Source organism: Talpa europaea (assembly GCF_964194135.1).
Source record: "Talpa europaea genome assembly, chromosome: 5".
NCBI classification, from domain to species: domain Eukaryota; kingdom Metazoa; phylum Chordata; class Mammalia; order Eulipotyphla; family Talpidae; genus Talpa; species Talpa europaea.
The window spans coordinates 92,277,987-92,296,517 of NC_140071.1; the positions used below are offsets into that span (position 1 = coordinate 92,277,987).

The window sequence follows — 18,531 nt, forward strand, 5'->3', positions numbered from 1 at the left end:
AGAGATGTAGTTACAGCCCTGGGAGAGGACAAGTGGTTACCTATGCCTCATACTGCCAAGTGAGAAGAACAGTAGGCTAAGGAGGAACCATCAAGAATATGAATGTTCAGTAGTAGCAGGGGAACCTGGAAAGGATACAGAACAGGAGTTGGTTAATGGCAGTCCAAAAAGAATGAGGAAATTATAGGACTCTAGAGAAAAGTTGAAGGATGTCAACATGTTGAAGGATCAACATGTCACATACAATAAAGACCCAGTAAGATGAGGAATGAAAAATGTTCACAAAATTTGCCCAGTATGGAAGTTAATAGGATAATGGAACAGAAAACAGTGATTTGAGGAGTGACTGGGAGACAAGCAGGGGCCATAAGTATATATTTGACTTTAGAAACTGAAAGAGAAATATTGATGGAGCTGAACTGGGCAGTAAGAGGATATTATTCTTCTGTTTCTAGTATTTTGCTTTGTTTTTAAAGGTTTTTAAAGTTTTTTAAAGGCATGAAAAAGAAGGAAAGAAAGCAGAGGGAGAAATATGGAAATTTTCAAGAGCAAATATAATTGAGGGAGGAGAGCATGGAGTGAAATTATAGGTGGGTGGGTGAACATTGAATGAGAGACAGACACCTCATCCTGTGGCAAAGCATATTTTGTTGGTTGTGAATATAGATTTGTAGTTAAGGTAGTGGAAGTTTGAATAAGATCTTGCTTGATGACCTCAGTTTCCTATAGTTAACAATAGAAGGATATGAGGGATGTGTGGTCTCTTAAGAGTGTAGTAGGTTGAATATGGAATTTAAGGATGGAATTTGTGATGTCTTGATTATTAATTAAAGGGAATGAACTAACAAAAAAAGAATTAAAGAGTACTGAGAGTCCAGTGACTGTTGGAAATAATACATTTATACTGGATCTTATCCATGCAGGTATGTGATTTTTCTTTTATAGACACTTAGCAGTGTGTGTAAAAGTAGAGAAGGTAGATATATGCAGTTTTAGGATTGAGATTTTGCAAGGCTGGTAAGGCAGAAGGGTAGGAGCAGAAGGAAGGGGCACAATAAGAGAGAGACTAGTTGACAGCACCCATGAGATTGGGGAGATAGGAATAGGAATAGAGGACGGAAACATTAATATTTAGAGTTCTTTTTTTAATCTGTGAAATAAGTGACTGAAAATGATGGAGGGAGGACATTATAGAGTAGACATGTGAGGAGAGGTAGGGAAAGTTTAAAAATAGCTGTTTTGAAAATCAGAGAGAGTTGATGGTGAAAAAGCCATACTTTGTAGCCCTGTTGAGGAAACACTAATTTTTTTTTATTGAAACCAGATCTGAGAAGTGGGTTTTCTTTTTAATCTTTTTATTTTTGTTTTACTCAATTTCATGTGTACTACTGGCTACTGAGTAGTTTGAAATTATTTCCTTCTCTCAGATTAATGTGTTCACAGGTGATGATTATGTTCAGAGTAGTTAAAGCAATTATTTTCAACTGTTAAGATAAATTAATAAGTAATATCCTACTTGTATATTCTAGTGTTTCATCAATTAGGCCTTCCTGTTAATTCAAGTGAGTGTCTTGCTAGAAGAATTGTATAAATATTTTTTTGAAAACTAGATCTGAGGGCCTCCCCGGTGGCGCAGCGGTTAAGCGCTGGGTTGCGAAGTTGCCCGCAGCCTCTGCGGCGCCGGTTCGATCCCCGGCTGCTCCCCGGCCACCGGAGGAGGGTCCCACATGGCGCACGGACCTCTCCTGCTGCCCACTGCTCCCCTCAGCAGTGTACTTCGGTCCTCCTGCCTGCTCTGCTCCCCACTCTGGCTCTGGTGAATTCTCTCACCCTCCGGCGCTTCTGACTATACCCAGTGCTTGTATAAGCAAACAAACAAACAAATAAATAAATAAAGCATGCCTCTATTAAAAAAAAAAAAAAAACTAGATCTGAGATGCTTTAGTGAATATTCTCTCTGCTTACACAGTTTGACTTAGTTTGTTGAGTTCTTTTTTAAAAAAAAAAATTTCTGCATGTAAGAGCTGGGGTACAGGCCAGAGATGCAGGGGCTGAGAGGACTCACCAGAGACAGAGTGGGGAACAAAACAGGCAGACTGAATGAAATACACTGCTTAAGGGAGTAGGAGAGGTCTGCTGTGCCATGTGGGTTGCTCCCTGGCTGGCCTGAGATTGAACTCGTGCTGCAGAGGCTGCAAACTGCTTAATAGTGTGGTGCTTAACCCCTTGTGCCACCAGGGAGGCCACATATCCATTAAATTTTATAAAATGGAGCCTTATTATTTAATCTTTGACTATATATATGAACATTCTCCACTAGCAAGGAAGAACTTTGAAGACTATAAATATCCAGTATGGCTCCAGACATCTTACCCTGACTGCCAAAAATGAATTATACTGTTGATTTTTGAAACTTTGCTTGATTCGTTATAAATGATGAATAAACCATTTAACTATTAGACTTGGGCATTTATCTGCAGAGTAGTTTTTAATGTGTGCTCAGTATTGTTATTTCAATGTGTGGGTTTTGCCTTTAAGAGACGCAGGTTGAGAAATGACATGTGTTGAGTCCTTTTGCTGGGCCAGGTCTCCTGCTGGGTTCTTCAGCTGCCTCCTGTGATCTTCATCACAGACCTGCAAGGAGACTGCTGTTCTCAGGCCTCTCACCAATTCTCACAGACTGAGAGATGATGGTGGAGTCTGAGAAGAGCTGACTAGTATTTATCCAGCATTCTTAAAAATAATTAACCTATAGTCTCAAGAACAAAAGCTTACAGAGAAAATAATTGATTTAAACTTTAAAAAATGAATAGCATTTTAGTCATCTAAAAATTAACTACCATATTAATTACCTTGGTTTATGTTATCATCCTTCATTATGTATTTTAAAATATAACCTTTATCACTTAGATCTTTTAGAAACTCCCGTTTTTTAACTTATTTCTGATTTACAGTAGAGAAACATCTAAAGTGAATGAGGTTAACTTTTTTATCCCTTATCTTGAGCTTTAAGTAAGGAAGGATACACAAGTTCAGAAGCAAATGAGAGAATTATTTACATATATGCAGCTTTGTTACTTATTACATAATACCAATACAGTTGATATTGAAGAATGTAACAGGTCTGCAACAAAGGAATTTCAGGCACCCCTGGTGGTGCAGGGGTTAAAGTCTCAGCTCTATCAAGCTATTACCAGCCACTGCAGCATGAGTTCCATCCCTAACCAGGGAGGTGACCCACATGGCACAGTAGACCTCTTTTGTCTTGGCCTCTGCTCTCCTTAGCAGTGTGTTTCATTAGATCTGCCTGTTTTGCTCCCCACTCTCTCTGGTGGATCCTCTCACCCCCCACACCTCTGGCCTACACCTTAGCTCTTATATGCATAAATAAATAAAAATAAATATTTTTGAAAGGAATACCTAAATTCACCCTAAAAATAATTTTATTTGCTTCCTTGTTGGCAAAACTCAATGGTTGTTGCAAGTCACATCCAGAGCAGATGAAAGAGTACATGTTCTTATGAGGTAGGCATATTCCAAAAGGAGAGGAAGTAAAGAAAGGAATTGGGGGGCCTTCCTGGTGGCACAGGGGTTAAAGTATCAGCACTATCAAGCTATTGCCAGCCACTGCAGCATGAGTTCCATCTCCGGCCAGGAAGCTAACCCACGTGGCACAGCAGACCCCTCATGTCTCAACTGCTGCTCCCCTCAGCAGTGTATTTCAGTCAGTCTGCCTGTTCTGCTCCCCACTTTGTCTCTGGCGAATCCTCTCACTCCTGCACCTCTGGCCTATACCCCAGTTCTTATATGCATAAATAAATAAAAAATAAATCTTTAAAAAATAAAAAAAGAACTGGGTTAGGCATTCTCAGGCATTTATATCTTCTCCCTTAAAGTGTTGATCCTTCTTAGGAAGAAAGTACATGTTTTCCTGATAAGAAAACTTATTTACATTATGAAAGAATGTAATTGCACCTTTATTGTTAGTTCTGAAAGTCTGTGATATGGATTGGAAATTATTCAAGGACTAATGATGGTCATAACTTTATTTTATATGTGACATATATTTATCACATATATTTAAAAACCAAAAGATAGCATGTTAGAAAACTTCATAAAAATTCCAAGTTTTCATTAGTCATATTTAATAAATTTTATTGAATAGCTCTATTCAACCACAAATATATGTTGAACTTCTACTTTTACATGCCACTGGATAATACCATTAATTTATTCTCCTTATGTATTCACAAAAAATATTTACTTTAAGGAGGTACCAGGAAATGTTCTGAAGTATTTTTAGATATGTATTAAATATGACTAAAGGCAAGTCAAAACTTGCTATTCACCTGTTAAGGTAAACACCATACAGAGTTTAGCTGAGACAACATAGTACTGAGTGATTAAGAACACAACTTGGTATCAGACAGATCTAGTTCAAATTCTGTTTCCACCAGCTCCTGGCTTAAGTAGTTTAACTTCTCTAGTCCTTAATTTCCTTACGTGTAAAAATGGAGATATAGGATTCTAAAGAGATTTAAATGTCATTGCATGCCAAGTGTTGGAATAGTGCTAGGCATATTGTAAGTGCTCGTTTTATAATTACTGCTACTTTTATTAAATTTGTTACAAGGCATTTTTGATGCTCAATACTTTGTTTTTTTCTTGAGTTATGAATGTCACATTTCCAGTATAGTATCATCACATCTGAATTGCACGTATTACCTATCAGTTCTCTTGCTCAGTTTCCTCTCTTTGCAGATGAGGAAACTAAGAACCAGAACAGTATTACCAGCAGTTCCTTGGGATGAGGGGAATCCAAGCCCCTGACTCCCAGTTTCCGGCTCTACCCTCTGTGGCGCACATTTAATTACATGGTTGAGCCATTATATATTTTACACTATTTGTAGAAGTGGTGAATACGTATTAATAATTTTTAATTAAACTATTGAAGTCAATCAGAAAAAAATAATAACTATTCTTTATGACCTTACACATTTGGAATTATTTTAAATGCCAGCTTCATGTTTTAGTTTCTGTCTTCTCCAACTTTATCTTGCACCATTTTCCTCTCATGAAAACATTCCAGCCTTACCAACCTTTGAATTCCTCATCTCCTTCAATCTCATGCTGACTTTAAAGTCTTAGCACAGATTTTTCTGCCTGCCAAGAACTTTCTTTCCTTGGCAATGTGAATTGTGACTTTTTAGAAAATTCAATATCATTCTTCAGCATCAGTGTTATCCTCAAAGAGACCTTTTCCGACAGTCTCCCCACTCCACACATTTTATTTCAGTTATCCTCTTTATTTCCTGCATAGTACATTACAATCTAACATTTTTTTTTTAAAACTTTTTTAATGTGCGTCTCTGGTACTAAAGTGTAAACTCCAAAAAGAAAAAAATGTAAACTCCATAAGCTCAGGAATCATTTGCTTTATTTGCCTTTGTATTCATGACTCTAAACATTGCCTGGCATTTAAGGGAGACGAATAAATATTCATGAATGAATAAATAGTGTTAGATTTCTTGACTAAGAATTATTTATGTCAAAGAAGCAAAAGGTGTTCATTGCAGAATAGCAAATAGGATATAGTCCTTTTTCTATAATACTGATTTTTGGATTGGCTGATTCAATCATGATTTATCTTTTGAAAAAATTTCCTTATGTAAATAAAGCAGTAAATGTCAGGACTGTGTGAAAAGTTAGTTGCATTTTTAACAGTACATTGGTTTCCCAGGATGAAGATTGCTTGAATGCCCATATCCTTACACTGAGAAATGAGCTATTTATTTTACAAAGTTATCTTCATAGTGCTTAGGAATAAAATAGCACTGAATAATTCTTAGGAGTAAAATATACATCAATATATTCTGATTAATAGGAAGATTTACCTCTCAGTTTGATGGACGGTCTAATAATTACGTGAGCAAAATATACAATTTTTTTTAAAGATTTATTTATTTATTTATACAAGCACTGAGTACAGTTAGAAGCCCGTGAGGGTGAGAGAATTCACCAGAGCCAGAGCAGGGAACAGAACAGGCAGAGACGAAATACACTGCTGAGGGGAGCAGCAGGCATGGCAGGAGAGGTCTGTCGCGCCATGTGGGACCCTCGCCGGTGGCCAGGGAACGAACTGGCGCTGCAGAGGCTGCGGGCAGCCTCGCAGCCCAGCGCTCAACAGCTGCGCTACCAGGGGAGGCCCAAAATATACGATTGTTTTATAAACACCTTGGTACAAACTCTGAGTGAAGTTAGAAGGGCTGTCAGCATGTGTCATTGTCAGGCTTCTCAATTTCTAATTTGTAATTTATTAAAGAACTTGGGTCTTATTTAAGGTAACAGGTTAACTGGAAGAACATACATATATCAAAATCTCAGCCAAAAAAATAAATATTCATTAAGCTTGAGAAGCACAGTTGACTTGTTTTTTGACATCATTTACAATTACTCCTGTGTCTAAAAAATGATAATAATTAAAAAAATAACAGGCATCTATAAATCAGAGACAATATGCAGAGGAAGAGGAAGGAGAGGGATCAAAACAGGGGAAGGAAGAGCACAAGAGACTATGGTGATTAGGCCTCCCTGGTGGCACAGGGGGTAGTAACATATAGCTGTCAAGCTATCACCAGCCACTGCAGCACGTTCAAGTGCCATCCCCTCTGTTGTCTATCTCAGTAGATCTGCCTTTTTTGCTCCCCACTCTGTCTCTGGTGAATCCTTCTCACCCTCCGACATCTGGCCTACACCCCAGTTCTTGTATAAATAAATAAATAAATCTTTAAAAAAGAGAGAAACAGAGGATTATTTTAAAAAAAAAGAATATCAATATAAAATATGTATAATAATTTAAACTTATTAGCAAAATAGAGAACTATAATAATTTTGGACGCCACAAGAATTTACTTTTAATTACAAAGATAATTTTTCCTTAAGTAGTATTTTCAGGATGCATCCAGTTATATAGCCATTACAGTACCATTTCTTTTCCTGTGACATTCCATCCTGGCTTTGTTTCCTTATTCTCTTAGTTGAATCCATATGAGTTTATATATATTTTTTTAAAGATTTATTTGTTTATTTATACAAGCACTGGGTACAGTCAGAGGCACGGGAGGGTGAGAGGATTCACCAGAGCCAGAGCGGGGAGCAGAGCAGGCAGAAGGACCGAAGTACACTGCTGAGGGGAGCAGCGGGCAGCAGGAGAGGTCCGTGCGCCATGTGGGACCCTCCTCTGGTGGCCGGGGAGCGGCCGGGGATCGAACTGGCGCAGCAGAGGCCGCGGGCAGCTTCGCAACCCAGCGCTCAACTGCTGCGCCACCGGGGAGGCCCGTATGAGTTTATATTTAAGGATTATTAATTCTAAGTTTCATTTGTCCTGTCTTGTTTCGGGAATTATTGTGGATAGAATTTAGAAATTCTGATAAAGGAGCTTAGTGAATTCTATGTTCAGCTTAGGACTTGGCAGTGCATTTAATATATTGATGTACCATCAAAGAACCTTACCATTTTCTCTAAATTCTTAATTTAGATTTCACTGGAGAAACATGTTTATTTTCTAAAGATTATTAGTAAAATTGATTCAAATGTTATTGATGATATCTGTTGCTTTTAGATTTTATTTGTTAATTTATTCAACAAATTGTATGTATAAGGACAATATGACTAGATGTGATGCACTAAAAGAGTCATTTTAAACGTATTCCTTTCCAAAGTAAATGTGTCAGATATTTTTTTGGGCTTGATTTTCAAGAAATACTGCACTTTGGAATTCATAGAATGAAAGGAGAACATCTGTAGACAGTGCTTAATGAATTTTTTTTTCTCATCCACAGGTTTTTGGAAATGCACCGCCAAATACAATGACAGAAAAATTTTCTGATCTTCTGCAGTTTACAACACAAGTCTCACGACTGATGGTAACAGAAATTCGAAGGAGAGCATCAAACAAATCCACAGGTATTTTGACAGAAATCAGCAAAATCCTAGTTATTTGAATGAGTGGATCTGTGAAAGTACTTTTAAAATTAAATAGAAGTTAATCCGATTTTGAATGGATGGATTTCAGTTACCAGTCCCAATTCCCATACTTCTAGTCACATTCTTCTGCTGGTTTCAATATACAGGTAGAGTAGTTCTACTCAAGGCCATTTCCCCTGTACCTCTCATCACCCACCTCACCTTGTTAGCATTCCTCCTTTCTTCTGAACTAAATTCAATGTCCTAGCATAATTAATAATTTCAAGAAAAACCCTTATCTTGCTGCATGCAGTTATTTTTTTTTTTTAAGTCTATCCTATTTTATTGTTTCCTTTTCAGTATGTCAAGTAAATGAGCTCCTTTGGCTCCCAAATATGTCTGCTCTCTTATTTCTGTCCTTATAATACTTTACTCAGGATAGGAAATCCCCCCCCCCATCTCAGTGTCATAATTCTCCTCAGCATGGTTTAAGACACATCTCTTTCATGGAATATTGGAGTCTCTTTTGAACTATTTTGTTTCTCAATTTCATAAGTGGAGTTTGTCTATGTGTTATAGACTGTTAGGGATCTTTATGTCACCTGCAGTCTTTACCACACTACTCTGGTGGGTCTTTTATAAATGTTGCCTAAACAACTATTTCTAGTCATAATTAGGTAATTTTAAAATTAAACTTTCTTGATTTTAATTACCATTAGCCATTTTCTAATTAACAGCTTGTTTAAGGAATTTTATATTTGCTTTATTTTGTTGTTTTGATTTTGTGATGGTTGTTGAACTGTAGCTTTCATATTGAAGCATTATGAGAAATTGGTGGTTTAAATTCTACTTCTAATGTCTTCCTGGTGAATCACATATCTTTTTGGTCTATCAAATTATTATTTTTCCACTAATAAAGGCGAAACTTTTGTGATATAATCCTTTAAAAAGATTTTATTAAAATTATATGGGTATATGGTTTAAGTGTCACATAGTTAAAAGGTTATTATAAACACAATGTCATGGTTAAAGAGTATGGATTCTGGAGCTAGAGGAAAATATAACTTCTCTGTTATCAATCAATCAGTCAAACCTCATCCTCTTTCCACCATCCCAATTCATCCCCATTTCTCACCCCTAAGAGGCACTTATTAACTTGCACTTTTTTTATTTGCCTCTTTGTCTCTAAATTACAAAGTTATAGTATGTACCCTTGATTCTTGATGCTTAGATAATGTCTTCTGACTTCCTACAATAGAAAAATGAGACTTTTTTACTCTCTTAAGCTCACTACTGCTACCCCACAGATGCATACTGCGTATGTGCCTTTAATATTTTATTTATTATGACCATGAAAAGACTGTTCTAACATGAGACATATGATAATGCTGTAATTGCTTTAAAAATTTCCCCCAGCTCCATCAAAGTTAGCTGTTTTTTTTTTTTAAACTTTTCTACTTTTTTGCATTTAGGCTTTTTTCTTTCAAAATATATATAACAATGTAACCCAACATTACTGCAATTAAAAAAGTTTTCTACTTTTTATCACACATCATCCCATACTCCCTTGTTTATCTGACTCTCCCTTCAGTGTGATTAGAGATATTCTGTTTCATTTCTTGCAAATAGCTCTCCCAGGCCCTATGGCCTCCTTTAATATCTAGTAGTTGCTCTCTAGGCCAGCCGGACAGCTGTCATTTTCCCATTGCCAATCATGCCATCCCAGGATGCCTTTTCACTTCTTTGCAGTAGAACCTGTTTCCCGAATCTCATGTCCTCTTTTTGCTCAAAATACCATCCTCATTTTGGTAAAGTATCTTTTCCTGTTAGTTCCTCAGAAAAGATGGAGGGGAGTTTTGTTTTCACTTTCATTTACTTTTTAACCAAAATCCTATCAGTGAAAACGTCTTTGACTGCTGCTGTGTAAGATGACACCTTTAGGATGACAGCCTTTCCCCTAGGGAAGTGACACCTTTAGGATGACAGCCTTTCAGGATTCAGGACTTAGAAAATATTCCATCACTTCATACAGTATGGATTTAATGTAGAAATGGGAAACTTCTAAAGCCAGTGGTTAGTAAGAAAAGAGAAGGCAGAGGTCAGTCACCGTTATTATCTCAAAGAGAAGTGTGCTTGGGGAAATTCCCCCAGCCCCTGTTCTTAAGCTACAAGCATAAATGCAGTCTTATCAGTGAAGAAATACACAAACTGCTTTCAACCTAGTGTGTTTTAGTAACTCATTGGGTATTTGTTGGCTGTCTGAGAATGCTAGCTGTTTAGTCCCAGGAGACTTTGGGGCCTAGGAGGTTACACGCCCTCCCACCAGTGTCATGGGAAATTGAACTTGGGTGCAGCACTTCGCTTGGGGACATGGATAGTGGATGGTGTCTGTGGCCCAGGGCAACCCAGCTCTTAGAGTCATTTTGGAAAATCTGATACTACATTTATCCATTCAGTTGGTATCAGATTCTGAGTTGCAATTCATTGTACCTCAGTATTGAAAATCATTTTACCATAATATTCTAGATTCCTACTTTGCTACTAAGAAATTTGAAGCTATGGTCTCCATACAGTTCCCCCCGAAAATGCATACATTGTGCGGAAATGAAAAATGATGTAAAAATATATATAAAATTAAATATATAAAAAATACATAATATATATAAAATAATAATAAAAATAAATTTAAAAAATAAATTGCTAAAATCATTTAGCAAATAAAATAAAAAGAAATCTGAAGCTAGCTAGATTCTTTAGTCTTTTTCTGTGACCTGTTTATTATCTATTTCTATTCATGATAATGTACCTTGGAGTGGCCCTATTTTTCTATGTTATTTTGAGTATTCATTGGATACTTTCAGTTTGGGATTCATACACTATGATTCTAGGAAAGTTTCAAGAATTGTTTGTATCATAACATCCTCCCCTCTCCCTCTGCTTTCTCTTTGAAGTCAGATGTACTCCTAAATCTGTCCCTTTCATTTTCTTATCTTTACTCTTACTTTCTGTCTTAAGTTTTTGACTCGGCTTGCTAAGGGAGAGCTTCAGTTTTACCATCCATCCCTTTTGTGAAGTTTTTTTTTTTGTGTGTGTGTGACAAGTTTTTAATTTCTAAGGTGTTTTTCTTATTATTGGTTTCTGTTTTTTCATACATGCTATTCTCTTAGCTCTCTGAGAATTCTTTCTTTTTCCTTTCATATTTTCATCACTCTAAATGGTCTGTTTTCTCAGGTTGCCTCTTTGTTAATTTGTTTTTTGTCTCTGTCTTTTATCTTAGAGTATGTTCTCCCATTGATCATCTGCTCCTATGTAAGAATGGAGTCATAGGAAGCTGCTGGATAGCTTTGTACATGGTGGGGGTGAGGGGAAGCTTATGGCTGTGAGCTTCAACTGAGCTTTGCTGGCCCATTTTGTTGACTGTCTTTCCCCTGAGCTAGGTGAGTGTCCAGAGAAGAATGTTCAGTCTGTTTGGAAGATAAATGTCTGTCATTTGGAAAGTCAAGTCGGGGTAAGATATGAAGACCCTCAGCATTCAGTGCATATATGGCTTCTACTTCGTCCCTGGGAGTGCACAGCAGTGCCTGGTTTGGTGTTGTTGCTCTCCCTCCTCCCCAGTGCAGATATCTTCTCTTACTCATTGCACTGAATAAACCTCCACTTTAGTATCACATAGCCGTAGGGATCTGGGGGCTCTTAAAATATACTTTCACCAGTCCTGTGTGCAGATCAATGCTTATCTCTGCTTCCAGAGGTACTTAAGCCAGTGGTTCCTGAACCTCTTGAAGGCTCTGTGGTAATTCAGTTGCTTTTTTGTTTTCTCTGGGCTTGCTTTAAATTTCTAGGGTTTGTTATTTGAGTTACCTCTAACTTCTCTTTAATTTAGTGTCTAAAATTGTGTTGTTCTCATCTTTCCTAGTCTCTTGGTCCTAATGTGTTCATATGCTTTATTTTAAAAAAAGTTTTACAGTATCCTGGTGGTGAATTGGATGTGATGGGGTTAGCCTCTTGGTGGCCATCATCAAGGTTTTGCTGTGGTCTTAGCATAGTGGACACTGCACCTGGTGGCCATAAGATAAGGCCAAGCCAACCTGGGGTGCAGAGGGTCTGCAAACCCTTCTGGTCTGTGCTCCCCATGGTGAGAGTGGAGTGAATGTGACCTGTGAGGCCACCAACCAGGCAGAGTTAGAAAAGAAGAGTGAGAAAGGGGGAAACATAAGGAAGAAAGGGGAAATGCTGGTAGCAGTAAAGTGCCACTAGCTGCAGCTCAGGCGCCTTCTGATCCAGAGATCAAGCCCAGCCAATCCTTTCAGAAGGAAAAAAGAGTAATGCTTACTCTTGAAAGTATGGAAAGTACACCCTTTGAGGTCTGAAATTGTGTAGGGGAGAATTTAAATCTTCTCTCAGAAGTTTATGGAAGAGTTAAAGAAGATAACCAAGTATCATCTGAAATTGTGATTGGCTCACTAATAATCCTAGGACAAAATCAGAGATCACTGATCAAGCATAAGATTGCTAAAAAAGATGTTTGGTATCAAGGCTTGGGGCTGGGTATGTTGTAGAATGAGCTACAAAGGACCTATATGACTTCCTTACAACAGTGATTTTAGCCCTTATGCTACTGTTTATAGCAAGTGCCATACTGTCCTGGGAATTGTCCAGGATGATTGAGACCACAGAAATGGAGCAAAAGAAGAAACAAAAACATCAAGAAAATACGGCAAAAGCTAAATGACTGAAAATCAGTTGAAGGAATGAACAGGCTTTGGAAACAAAGGAAACTCATTTGGAAAATTATGCAATGTTAGAAGGACCCACTAAAGGTGTCTTCTCTGGACTTTATGACAGTATTATTTAGTAAGCAAAGTCTGAGCATATGGAAGAATCAGTTTAGTTTTGATGAATAGATTAAGAAGATGTACATATAAACAACAGGATACTATTCAGCTATGAAAAAAGCAGACACCAACGACTAGAATGAAACTGGAGGGGAAAATACTGAGTGAAATACATCAGAAGGAGAAAGACAAAGGATGGTGTCACTCTTGTGTGGAATATGGAGACACAAAACAGAGTCAGACAACATTAAGCCAAGAACAAATCCTAGAAATATGGGGCTGTGAGGCTTCTGGGGTGCAAGTGGGGTGGGAGTGAACAGTGAACTGTGCAGGCCTTGGTGGTGGGTATGATATATTAGCATACACCTGCAGAGACAGGATCCTGTAGTTCTGTATTATATACAGTACTGTAAATAAAACTAAACATGTAACTACAATACAACCCCCCCAACAAAAATAAATACATGGAATTACATGTTTTGTAATAGAAATTATATGATATGGGAAAAAATGTAACAATAGGCAATAAAATAAACAAGATACTTTCATATGATCTCACAGTTATTAAAGGAAATATTTAAGGTGACTGAACACTAACTGGTTTAGGGACAGAGAATGAAAGACCTATTTGAGATAGAGTGAGATAGAAGATGTGGTATATATAAACCTTTTCCATATATAAACCTCCAATCTTCCACAGCCGCCACAGCCTCAGAGCTCCATATTTCTAGGGTTTGTTTTTGGTTTGATGTTGTCTAATTCTTTGTTTTGTGTCTCCATAACCACATAAGAGTGGAATTGTATATAAACGATGGAATACTCTGGTTGGACTGCCTTTACAACATACATTAGCTTTGAAAGTTTCTTTTTGGTCAATGTAGTTATCAAAATACTTTGATATTTTGAGTTTTCTAACAAAAATATTCTAAAATTTTAGAAGCTAGGTACATCCTGAATCATCTTACCTGAATGTCTCATTAAGGTGACTAAACACTAACTGGTTTAGGGACAGAGGATAAAAGACCTATTCGTCTCCCTTAATTCTCTTTTGCTCCCCCCCCCCGCCCCCCGTGTGACTTTTGTTCAAAAAAATATTGTGACTTTCACCTGAATGGAAAAAAAAAAAAAATATATATATATATATATATATATATATATATATATATATTTGTGGCTATATTGTATCCAGGGTTTACTTAGCTTATGATTTTCCCCATGTCTCCTTTACATTTATTAATTCTGGTCATGCAGTCTGCTGAATTTTAAGGTTACGTGGCCAATTTAATTTACATCATGGAAGCAAAAATTCCCACCTATGTAAAAATAATACCTCCAGTTTAGTAGTAATGCCTGCAGCATGCTATGTGCCACCATGAAGCTCAGTGTTGTCCTTGCCAAAGGCAATGTGGCCTTGGGATGGAGAAGCCAGGTGATGCTGACCACAGTTGGTGTCTGGTACACCATCTTTCAGTATTGTGGCAGGATTAATATAATGTAATGAATCTCCAATTAGACAACCCAGCCTTTTTTTTAAACAGAAAAACAGTGTGCCCTGGTTTCCTGCAAGGATTTCAAAGCCACAACACCTTCAGGTAATTCCATTCCCAAAGTGTGGTTATGTATTTTCAAATGAAAAGTAGCATGGAAGGTATGAATTCTAACATTGTTTTTGTAACTAACTGTTGATGTTTTTTTTTTTTTTCATTTGGTTTTTTGTTGTTTTGAGATGGAACGGGATGTTTAGGGCTTGGTTTCTTCATTAATGAAATAAGTGTAATAATACTATTGACATATTTTGCATCATTGTGAAGTATACGTTTTCAATGACTGCTTTAAATGGACTTTGCAAAGGAAAAAAATATTGTTTTGCACTTATTAACAAGTTTTGTGTTAATTATTCTGAATGCTATCTAGTTTAATTCATTTATATTCGCTTAGTGTTTACTGGGAACGTACATTTAATTATTTACATTCAGTCCTTATTTAATCTAATAATGAGCTATACTAACTCAATTTCTGTAGTTTTCAGTCTAATTGTATGTATCAAAATGAAGTAAACTAAAACTTGAATCAAGTGAATGGCAATTCTCAAGATGGGTTAGTATTGTTTCTTTCATTATCTCAACCTTAAGTTAAATATCATCATTTAATTTTGAGTTTGTCAAATATTAATAAAATTGAAAGGTCCCAATGCAATACTTTTCTGAGTAGGTGTGATTTTCTTCATATTTTTAAGAAATTCTATAATTTATGTAGGTTTAATTGAAAATTACATTTTAGTACACATACTTTTTTAATGATAGCACTAAATGTTAGAACTTTATAAATTAGCTTCTTAACTCATTTAAAATAAAAAGCGAGAGATTCAGTTAAGGTGTTTGGAATGACACATACTGAAATTAGTATGTAAAAGTAAATTAGTTCTGAATACATTTATTATGGAAACATACCTTATTTCATCAGTGAGAGTTTTTAATCTCCCTCCATCTTAGCTGCCTCTCCAGAACTCTCTCTATATGAGTTTGCACTTTAAAGCCAGCCTCTTTTCACCTTATTCTCAGAAAGAACAATTGTCATTAAATTGTTAAAGGGAGTATTGTTAATAATTTTACTGTCTTGATCTTTTAAAAGTTTCTTTCCACATGTATTATTTAACCAATTCAGCATTCCATTTGAAATGTTGTAATGTTTAATGACAAATAGAACGTTGAATTTTTTAATCCATTAGTTGTCAAGGTTTATCTTGAGGAATACCAATATTCATTGTCAACTAAAACTAAAGAAACCACACGTGTATAAATGCCCACCAATTGCTCAGATAAATAGAACTATTTCAAGGCCAAAGTACATTTTTTTGTGTTTTATTTCTTTAAGTAAGCATTAGCATTTACTCTTCAAAACTGAGAACTTATAGCAGTGAAAAGGTATTTATCTAATAATACCCTTTTAAAGTTAACAATGTTAAGTAATTGGGTGGAATCCAAGTTTACACTTATTGTGTCTTCTCTATAGATTTATAGCTTCTGTACCATGAAGGTAACTTTGTTTATTTCTTGAAGTAGATTTAGTTCTTCAAAATCTACCCCTTCACCCCCCTCTGTTTGAAGCATAGGTGGTAATGACTGATCATTTACAAATCCATTTTTTATTAAATAGAATTTTATTATGTTAATTTAAATATAAAATAATCATCTTGAAGACTGTAAGAAGTTTTTTAAGGATGGCATGTTAAGAAATTAGAAATGCATAATTTTTTTATTTTAAAGATTTGTTTATCCAAGAGCTGAGGTACAGGCTAGAGGCACGGGAGGGTGAGAGGATTCACCAGAGACAGAGCGGGGAGTAGAACAGGCAGACAGACCAAAGGCACTGCTGAGGGGAGCAGCAGGCGAGACAGGAGAGGTCTGCCTCACCATGTGGGACTCTCCCTGGCTGGCCGGGAATCGAACCAGTGCTGCAGAGACTGCAGACAGCTTCACAGCATGGTGCTCTACCACCTGCGCCGCCAGGGAGGCCAGAAATTCATGATTTAAAAACAAAGTTGCCTAATTATGAAATATAGGAGATGAGAGCACAGCATGTCAGCCTTGAAGACTATTGATATCCCTCAAGATAAACAGAAAACAACCACTCTGGTTCTTGTGTTCTTAATCTTTGTCTCCCTTTGAATGAGAATTTTAACTCACTGGAAAGAATTACTCCCTCATTTAAGCTTTTAATTCTCATCAAGGAAAGAGGGTCAGTGTCATGTAGCTGTTGGCAAATGGCTAGGCCCATTGTAGGCTTGCAAGAAAAATTTGCCAAAATTTTAGTGATTTCAGACCATGATTGTTAGAGCAGGTTTCACAGTGGTATTCTTTCACTTGTTTTCTTCTCTCCCTAATGAGTCCTTCAGCCTTAAACATTGCTCTCTTTTTTTAGGACACCCATTTTCAAAAATTTTAGAAATCCTTATAATAACTCATAGGAAACCCATAGTAAATCAAACCTCTTAATGTTCATAAGAAGTTGAGCTCAGTGATTCCTTCTTTGATCTCTATAAGTTGATTTATTCACTCATTTAACAGATAAAAAAGTGGGTGAGGGCCCACTGTTAAGGTGTCAATGATTTGCTTGATACATGAGATGGGCAAAGAGCAGGGCTGATACTGAGTCTACTCATGTGCCATTTATTTTCTAAAGTGGGGCAAGAAACTAATCACTGACCGTACACTAATTTCCACATTTATTACAATGATGTATTGAATAATTAACCAGGCTCTATTGGGTTCCCTCTTTTCCAGTAAGCTCTTTTTTTCACTATTTTTGTTACAGGCTAGATAGCCTCTGTTTCTATAAGTTCTGTCATTGACTATGTGACTGTAAGCAAATTACTTATGCTCTCTATTTCTCATTTTATATTTTAAGAGTTATAATATTAGAAAGTAACTCAGACCATTCTTTTTTATTTTATTTATTTATTTTTATTTATTTATGTTTTTATTTTTTATTTTATTTTATTTTTATTTTTTTATTTTAGTTTTTTACTTTATTTATTTTTAAGATTTATTTATTTATTTATACAAGCACTGGGTACAGTCAGAAGCGCGGGAGGGTGAGAGAATTCACCAGAGCCAGAGCCCGGAGCAGAGCAGGCAGAAGGACCAAAGTACACTGCTGAGGGGAGCAGCGGGCGGCAGGAGAGTTCTGCGCGCCATGCGGGGACCCTCCTCCAGTGGCCGGGGAGCAGCCGGGGATCCAACCAGTGCTGCAGAGGCTGCTGGCAGCTTCACAACCCAGCGCTCAACCGCTGCGCCACCGGGGAGGCCCAGTAACTCAGACCATTCTTGAAAAGATGAACTAAATCTACAAGTACTTAAAACAGTGCTTGTTGTTTACTTAAGACAGTAAAAATAAGATATTTTATAAGGGCCTCCCCTGGTGGCGCAGTGGTTGAGTGCTGGGCTGCGAAGCTTGCCCGCAGCCTCTGTAGTGCCAGTTTGATCCCTGGCGAGGGTCCCACATGGCACGACAGAACTCTCCTGCTGAGCCCGCTGCTCCCTTCAGCAGTGCATTTGGTCACTCTGCCTGTTCTGTTCCCCACTCTGGCTCTGGTGAATTCTCTCACCCTCCCGCACTTCTGACTGTACCCAGTGCTTGTATAAATAAATAAATAAATCTAAAAAAAAAAGATTTTATATATTTGTTCCCTCAAATGAAGGTGTATAAAAATGAAATATTTCAGCACAGTGTCATGTGTAAGACATTTGATATTCATTTGCTTAATAAAACTTTTGATTGTCTTACATGAAAGAGTGTCTTCATAGTAATCTAAATTCTGTTCTACATTCTGTATCTTTTTATTTTATACATTTTTTACATCATTTTTCATTTTTTCACAATGTATGCATTTTCATCTTTATGAAATATGTTACATGTAGGTAGTAACTTAACAGGTTAAATCAGAATGATTAGATTGGACTTACTTTCTTGCAACTTTATCTCATAGAGTGATGCAAAAATTGACTAATTGTGCGGATAAAAGTAAGTGCACAGTTAGGTGTTTATCCATTTTCTCTTATTTCTAAAACCATAATCAACTAAATTGACTTTTCAAAGACTTAATGCTACAGTTGTATGAATGACTCACTGTTTTGCTGTTTCTGCTGTCAGCTGCTCCAGTCACCTCTGGTGTGTATCACCGGGCCAGCCTCCCAGTCTGTCCCCTGCCATTAGTCTCTGTTCCCTTCCA

The 18,531-nt window shown here is 36.9% G+C and overlaps 1 protein-coding gene across 2 annotated transcripts in view; it reads left to right on the forward strand.

Annotated features, from left to right (window-relative positions):
* WDFY3 (WD repeat and FYVE domain containing 3) overlaps positions 1–18,531 on the forward strand; it is a gene marked incomplete at its 3' end in the record, with an annotated part of 191,890 nt that overhangs the window by 7,541 nt on the left and 165,818 nt on the right. For both annotated transcript variants that reach the window (XM_084233369.1, XM_084233370.1), the window contains exon 2: positions 7,842–7,965. In XM_084233369.1, coding sequence (XP_084089495.1) covers positions 7,842–7,965 — 124 coding nt within the window. The remainder of the gene's footprint in view (positions 1–7,841; positions 7,966–18,531) is intronic.